Here is an 8996-nt window from a genome sequence, read left to right as displayed (position 1 = left end):
CTATCTTTTTTTTTTGCAAAAAAAAAAAAAAAAAATAAATATATCATTCTAAATTCTATCTATCAAAAAATAAATGATCTTACTTATATAAAAAATGAAAAATTTACGTTTTAAAATTATTATATAAAAACTTAAATTTATTAAGTATAAACGTTCATGTATTGATCCACATGGAACAAAAAATAAGCAAAAATGAATAATGTCATTTTATTAGTGTCAAATCAAATATTGATAAATAGAAAATATAAATATAAGTATATTGCAATATAGTAGATTATCGGTGAGGAAAATCCATAATTTTCCTGCATAGTCATTTGTTTTCTATTTGAAAAAACAAGAAGTCATTTGTCTTTTGTTTGAAAAAAGAAGAAGTCATTTATCTTTTGATTGAAGAGATATGAAATATATTTAAATATGTTTTTACAAATCAAGCGAAAGAAAACCAATATATAAAATATTTTCTTTTTTAAATAGAAACATTTTTTAATATTAAGGCATTATATATAATTCATCGATGATATATATGAATATATGTATAACTTTTAATAAAATAATATTTAAAAAAATAAATAAAAATATTTTCGGAAATTATTTCCATTGTATTGATTTAATGTAAATTAATAATATACTATCAAATTAAATTAATTTAAATGTTATTTGGGATAGATATTAATTTAAATGTTATTTTATATGTTTTTATTTTATAAATATTTGATTTTAAAAATAAATATTTGAAATATAAAATATTCTAATTATGCGTATATTTTTGAATCTGATTTTAAAATTAATAAAATAATTAATAAAATATTAATAAAAATTGAATATTTTATCCATATTATTATTAAAAATCTAATATCTGCAAATATAATAGAATTTTTCATTTTTATCTTCACAAAAAAAGTATTATGTTGCTATTTTCAAAAAATATATAATATATTGAACTATATAAAAAAAGTAAAATAAAAATAAAAAATTTAGAAATATGAGGAAAATGTTTTAATTTTATAAATTAAATTGTTTTTTTTAAATATAGTATATAGTTTATATATTTTTTTATTAAAATAATTTTAACATATATTGTGTAGTTAACATTTGCAATACACAAAAATTTTTAAAAATTTTATTTAAATATTCATATATAATAGATTATATAATTAAAACAATATAAATATATTTTTACATTATGAAAATTTAATATAAAATTGATGATTTCGAAACATCAAACATAAAGATAAACATGATTGGAAATGGGAAAATCCAGAGTTAAAGATAGTATATTGTAATATAAAACTTACTAGTTTTATATTCATTTAATTAACTATTATATGTTAAACAGTCACATGTGTTAAGATAAAAATATTAGTATATATAAAATTAAAAATATTACAAAAATATTAAAAACAATAATATAAAATATGTTTATTATTTTAATAATAATAAAATGAAAAAAATGAAAATATTTTATTAAAAAATATATTAATTTTGATTAATAAAGAAAAATAAAAAATATTCAACATTGACATTTATTTTAATTTTCCTTAAAATCTGATGAAATATCTGATAAAAAAAATATTCTTAAGAAAGAAAATTTCACATTTCAATCTTAAATTAAATATTTTTATATTTTAAATAAAAATCATATTTTAAAAAAAAATATGATTTTGTACAGAAAAAAAGAACATCAACAAAAAAAGAATTTGTCATACAAATTTTCAGAATTAGTTTATTAGTTTTTATTAATTTAAATATATTTAATTTATTATATAATTTGTTAATTTATTCATCTATTTATTTAATATACAATATAAAGTTAATTCTATAATTCTAATTATAATTATCAATCTTTAATTATCAAGTTTGAAAATTATAACATTGAAATCAAAACAAGATCATTATATCAATTGAAAATTGATTTTAAGATCAATTTCGATTTTAATTAATTCGAATATTAAATAGAATATTTGTGAGAAATAATTTATAAAACAGATAACCTTTTCATAAAAAGTGATGAAAAATCAGAAGATCATTTCAAGTTTCAGGGACTTATCCATTTCCGCGCAGATATATTTACATATGTGTAATTCATTTGAACGGACATTTATGCATACGTAGTTTAACGAACAGACAGTTGTATATAAATTGAGCTGTCGTTCAATTGTCAGACACTTCTCAGTCTATTTTCGAATAGTTTGAACATCTATTGAAGTTTAACACGTAGTTAGCCAATATGAAGATTTATTTTATTGTCGCCCTTTTCTTCGTGGCTATAGCTGCCATCATGGCTGCACCTGTTGGTGGGTAAATGTTTTATTTAATAATAAAAATAAATAAAATATTTTAAAATATTTAATAAAATTTTGTACAATTTTACATTGCTGTAAATATTATAAAATTGTATTAATTAATACATTTTATAATATTTTAATGTAAAAACAATAATGATGACATATATCAATGTACTTCTTCACCAATTTTAATAAAAAAATTCTTTCTTGACTTATTTCATTGTTAATTTATTCATGAATTACACATTTTATCTATATATTATACAAAATTTAAAAATATTCAAATTTTAGAGGATGAATTCGAGCCACTTGAGCATTTTGAGACCGAAGAACGTACCGACAGACATAGAAGAGTAACTTGTGACCTTCTTTCGTTCAAAGGACAAATTAATGACAGTGCTTGCGCTGCTAACTGTCTCAGTTTGGGTAAAGCTGGAGGCCATTGCAAGAACGGAGTTTGTATTTGTCGAAAGTATGTGATTTCTCAAATTTAAGTTTTCTAAATTTTTTGAATTCAATTAAATCTTGAATACTTTCATGAATCCATTTAATATTATTGAAAATTTTCATGAATAAGTGAATAACTGGTCACATCATTTAAATATATTCAAAATTATTTGCTTATTTATATTATTCGATTAAGAATTAATTTTCTTCAACATTTTTTTTTTATTATTTAGGATGATTTCATAAAGAAAAATATAAAATTTTATACTATTATTTCTATTTCAGAACCAGTTTTAAGGAACTTTGGGACAAACGTTTCGGTTAAGTCAATTATGAAGATTCAACGATGAAATTTTTTAACAAAAAATATGAAAACGCGAAATGATTAAGAAATGAAAAATGAAAAATTATATCATCATTGAAAATTCCATGAATTTTAATTTGCTTATTTAATAAATAATATAAGTAAATTATCTTTTAGTCTTTAATTTCTTTAAATCTTCTTTTTTATTATCTTTTGAATAATAAATCTTTTAAAAAAATATATAAATTTTTCATTAATTAATAACATATTTTTTTATATGGATAATTAGATAATAATAGAAAATAAATTTTTTTTTATAAATATATATTAATTATTATATTCATTATTTTAATAATTAATTTGTTAAGTGCGTTAATTAATAATAAAAATTTAAAAATTAATAAATTCTTGATTATTATTATTATTCATTATAACGAAAAATCATGCTAATAGAATGGACTGTCAGCACCATTTCTTGAAAATTAATGACATCTCTTCAAAGGAAAAATAAATTAGAATAAAAATTAAAGACTAGCGCCATCTCTCGACTATTTCTGGAAATATATTTTATTTTATTCTACTTTACCATGTATTTGAAGAGATTCCTATAGTTCTCAAGAGATGGCACCACCGATCAATTTATACACTATTTGTATCATTTTTTTGTCAGAGTTTCATTTGCGGCACTCTAGAGATGGCGCTGATTTCCTAATTTTTACCTTATCTCTGTCCTTTTCTTATTATTTGCCCTCCTTGTCTATACTTCGAAAAATTCATACATTCAAGAAGCGGACTCCTATATCTAATTAACATTATTATTTCCTTTGCATAAAAATCTATTGATTAAAAATCTGGATAGATAAATAAATTAATATTAATACAATATATACAATATATAGTTATGAATTAAAACATGTATTTATAATTAATTCATATATTACAAAAAATCCATGTAATATATTATTATAGTTTTATGTATTTTTATATATATTTTCTAAACTTTTAATTCTATATACTCCATGAACATTTTACATTTAAGATTATTATTATATTTTGTATTTTACTTTATTTTATTTTTTATTTTATCCATATACATCATTTATATGAGACATTCATTATGCTACACATTATATGTATAATGTAGATCCATCAAGAATGCAACGTATCGATACAGGGACACGATTTATCTATGATAATAACTTCCATTCAACAACCGGTTCCACTGATGCATTATCATACGACATATACTCTATTATTAATATGGAGCCTGATGTTTCTCTGGGTTTGATTCACACTCTTCCGCCTGATTTTTTCCCTGTTATTACATTAACGATTATCTCGTGATAGGGGAGAAAATCATCGAGCATACGATAATCGAGTCAGTCTAGCAATCCGATAATTAAATGGCTCTCGTCAGTCAACTCTGACGTTTCAATCGTGAATTTTATCATGAACCATCACACTGCACATATTACAAAATATAATATTCTATCGTGCATCGTGTAACCCGCCTAAATTTGATCCGATAATTTTCATTTTCCAAGAAAAAAAAAAAAAAAAAAAAAAAAAAAAAAAGAAGAAGAAGAGAAAGTGTGGAGAAAGCAGAGAAGCTTGACGGTTGAAGCTTCACGGAGTCTTTTCTCGATGCTTCTTCTTTATTAATAAACATAAAAAAAAAAAGTTTTGCCCTACCCTTTTGCGAAGTTTGTCGACGAAGCAGAGTTCGACGCAGCGAACCCCAACGCGTACACGGATGGACGAGTTTGTACTTACATGCTATGGAGACCCTAAAAATACACGCAATGGCTAAAAATAATCCTCGATCGGTGCTAAATACATTCGTTTCGAAGAAGCTCGCCATGTGAAGGAAGAATTCTAGATGTGGAACCAGTTGACGAAATTCAGAAATCTGGAAAACAAGCGTGTGTATATGAATTTTGTATTATTATTATTATTATTTCTTTCGTTATTATTTCGTTACATGATAAAACAAATTTTGATAGTTATTTATTGTCTAATTTATTAAAGATAAAGTTTCTTTCAATATTTTTTTTCTTAAAATTAATTCTATATCCTTTGACTATGCCCGTGTACTGTTACAATAAATAATTCACGTTCAGAAATTAAATCTTCCTTTCATGAATTCTTTGCAACGCAAATTTTTAAAATAAAAAGATTCCCAAGATTGTAAAGAAATTTTATTTTAATATAAAATATACAAGAATAGAATTATTTCAGTTATTTAAACATATAAAATGAACAAAATGAAAAAATAAATTAATTAGATATCTAATTATAAATTGTAATATCATATAAATTTTTATTTCAATTTTTTCAAGATGGATTAAAAAATATATACTATTATAAAAATAGAACACTTTTTTAACTATAAAGATTACTAGACAACTAGAAAATTATTAACCTTCTTCATAAATCTTAATTCTTTCCTCAAAGTTACTAAAATTCAAGTCTATAATAGCCCCCATCAATATAATTCAACGTGTATCAATTTTTATAATATCGTCTTTCGACCTCATAGAATCAATTCTCGATATTTTACGAGTCATCCATGCAATTTTTCACTTCGAAAAAAATTTCGTAAATCGCAATTAAATCGTAATTAAAAAATTGTAACGCATCTTCTTCCGGACACACTCCATTCTATTTTTCCTCTCCCTTAACCCAAACCACGATCTGTCACCGTTCAAACTTTCCAGGAAACTTGAAAGCAATCTGGCAAGGGGTCCAGGGCACGCACAGCACGACGAAGCAACGAGGGGTGGCCTCGGGGTGGGGGCGACGCAATTAGGAGAGAACATAAATCCCGCAGTTTAGCACACTTCCTCGCATCGCCGGTAGATCGGAGAATACAAATCAATCGTCGTAACGGCCGACTGCGCATTTAATTTCCATTCGGCTTCTGATCCGCGCGGACAGGGTGGGTTAACGGGGGTGGAACGTGGAACAGGACAAATAGGACAAGCAGAGCAGGCGGAGGATGGAGGAGAGATTGTACGAATGGATGAAAGAAGAGGGTTGAGAAGAGCGCACGGTATGTGATGATAGGAGGAGGAGGAAGAGGAGAAGAGGAAAAAAAAACGATGGAAAAGTGGGTTAAGGGGGAAGGATGGGAGAGTAATTTGCGAACATCGAAGCAAAGGAGATTTAGGACACGGAGAATGGACGATTGGACGTTTTGGGATGGGATGGAAAAACATAGAGGACAGAAAATGTGGGTGGTGATGGTATTAGATTGAATCTAGAGGTGGAATTGAGAGAGAGAGATATGAGAAGAAAATTTTTGTAGTGGACATTATTTGGACAAATGGAATATAGTTGCTTGAAATAGAGAATTTGATGAAATAGGCAAGATTTAAAATGTGTGACTGGAAAATGGACTTGCAGTATTGTATAGTATTTGTATAGTATTGTAAAGTATATTAGTATTTGTATATAAAGTATTTGTATATTAGTATATTTATTATTACAATACTTAATAAAAAGATAGATAATCTGTAAATATTTTTTGTGATTACTGATAAATGACAATTTTCTTTTACAGAGTTAAATTTTATTAAAATTAAAATTATTATTAAAGTTTATTATTGATTCTTATTGACAATTCTCTAAAGTCTTTGATATTTACTATTTTATTATATCAATAGATTGTTTATTCTTTTAATATAACTGTTTCAAAAACTTTATAATAATTATTACCTATTCTATTCAATTTTATAAGAGAAAAGCATTTGAATTTTACATTGAATGCTTAATAATTTATAATACACTAATTTATTTTCTTCACAATAAAATAATATATACAATTTATTCAAATTGTATTCAATTAGCTTCAATTTTGATATGCGACAATCATTAATAACAATACATTACTAAATTCGAAATAGATTTGTATACAATTTATGTAATATAAAATTAAGCATTTCATATGCGACAACCTAACCTAAAAACCAATTTTTAACAAAAATTAATTTCATTCGCATTAAATTAAATACAACATAAAATGAAAGAGAGAAAAAAAAGAAAAAGAATAAATTTTCGGAATAAATTGATAGAGGAAAAGGGAAGAGGAATAGAATGGCGAAAAACGAGGACACGAATGAGAAAGAAAATTCTCGTTGGAACGTTGAAGATTCTCTTCAGTCTATTTCCATTCGAACGTAGGCGTTTTCGTTTCCCCTCCCTTCGTTGTAACGGATCCTGGGATCGATGAATGACACCGGCGTAAAAAGGATTTACCACGTTCCGCGACGAATCGACGGTGATCCGATTCGCATTAAGCCCGCGACGTGCACGCCGGATCGAATTTGTACGCGTCGTTACGCGCTCACGCCGCCTCCTCCTGGAAAATGAGCACATTCCGATAATTGCGCTTTCGGTGCATTGTTTACCCCGTGCAATAACGATCGACGTGACTCTTTCCTCAACGCCCGTTCACGCTAATAAGCTTTGTAATCGTTGTTGTCCGATCGCGGAGATAACGCGCGTAAATGCGTTGCCGGACCCGATTTTATAATAGAATTATGCGTGCGAATCGCGATTCTTCTCTTTGTTGGGTGTAAAATAGAATTTTCATCTTTATTTTTTAGAATTGAGGTAATTGGAAATGGTAAAAGCAATGGAAAACGAAGAATTATAATGTTTCTCACAGTAAAGAGAGAAGATAAAAATTAGAGGTTAGGAACTAGAAAAGATTAAGTTAGATTAATTAGATTAGATTGATTTTTAAAATATTTCTGTTTTCTTACATAGATTTTGATTCTTCAGATTATTTTCAAATTCTTGAATAAACATTTAAAACAACTTTGATTTATGAATTGAGAGTCCACAAGTATATCAATAAATTTCTAAATACAAATTTCACTTATCACATATAAGAAACCAAACAAACATTCCACAACTAGGATATCCAACTATCTATTTCAAAGAACAAACGAGGCCGAACAAATTTTTACGCGAAGAAACAAGAATGTTTCGAATACCTAGTTCGAATAATAGTGCTCGACGAGACATAGGTTAGCGGGTAGCAATAGATCGACAACACTTTCGACCGTGGCGCAATCTGGGGAACACGATTATTGCCTTTGCAAGATCTCCAACTATTTCCACCGCTGATAAGGTTCCTTCGAGCCACAAGATTTCTTTCCTTACTCTCTCTTTTACACATATATACACTTATATATATCTTGTATATGCTTTCTTACTTTCTCATTGTTACTCGTGGTCATAGCATCCAGGCTTACCTAACTTGGTCGACGGCGAGCCGCACTCCCGTCATTGCCAAGCAAGTTTATGGCCCAGACCGACGCCCATAAACTGTACAAATGGTAAATCTACCGTAAGATCATCCCAGCCGAAAATGATGTATCGTAGGTTTCGTACACACGAGAAATCGGCAGACCTACTAGTTTGACCCACCATCGCCAGTCCCCTTCTCTTTCCTGCGACGATGTTATCTATGACGGAAAGAATTGACGAAAAACAACGATGTGCTACTGGTTTGGAGTCCAGTTTCCAGATCTGTTTTGGTGAATCTTTTGTGAATCTCTTGTAAAGTGAATTTTTTGATTTTGAAATATAAATACTAAATATAGTCATATTGATATAGTAAGTACATTTTGTAAACTGAACTATTTTATTTGGTTAATCTATATCGACTAATTTAGGTTAGGTCAGATCAATTTGTAAGTTTATTAGTATTTTTATGATGAAATAAGAAATAAGTATTCAATCTACAATACAATCATTATTATTTACTAATTCTATCTTCTTATTCTTTCTTCTTTCAGAAGTATTAATATGCAATTCGATAACCTGTGAAAGTTTTCAACGTTTTCCCGCATTTCGCATTTTTTTACATGGATTTTTTAATTGAATGAAAGGAGTCATAAAATACGAGAATAAGATTCCGAAAACGAGTAATGATTACATGGAAAGATTCT

General features: G+C 26.8%; 1 protein-coding gene and 1 long non-coding RNA gene across 2 annotated transcripts; one reads left to right on the top strand and one right to left on the bottom strand.

Moving 5' to 3' along the window:
* The first annotated feature begins 2135 nt into the window (after positions 1 to 2135).
* LOC102672730 (defensin-1) lies at positions 2136 to 3117 on the top strand. Its single transcript, XM_006622512.2, has 3 exons — positions 2136 to 2294; positions 2577 to 2757; positions 3018 to 3117. The coding sequence occupies exons 1-3, from the start codon at positions 2228 to 2230 to the stop codon at positions 3055 to 3057; spliced, it is 288 nt and encodes a 95-aa protein (XP_006622575.1). The 5' UTR covers positions 2136 to 2227; the 3' UTR covers positions 3058 to 3117.
* A 1462-nt stretch (positions 3118 to 4579) lies between these two features.
* On the bottom strand, positions 4580 to 8515 carry LOC116186454. Its single transcript, XR_004151454.1, has 2 exons — positions 7803 to 8515; positions 4580 to 4945 (listed from the first exon to the last, which is right to left on the bottom strand). It is a non-coding gene; the product is annotated as an uncharacterized LOC116186454 (long non-coding RNA).
* Positions 8516 to 8996: the final 481 nt, after the last annotated feature.

Source organism: Apis dorsata, unplaced genomic scaffold (genome assembly GCF_000469605.1).
Source record: "Apis dorsata unplaced genomic scaffold, Apis dorsata 1.3 scaffold_708, whole genome shotgun sequence".
Taxonomy (NCBI): Eukaryota; Metazoa; Arthropoda; class Insecta; order Hymenoptera; family Apidae; genus Apis; species Apis dorsata.
This window is presented reverse-complemented; position numbering and strand designations above follow the sequence as displayed.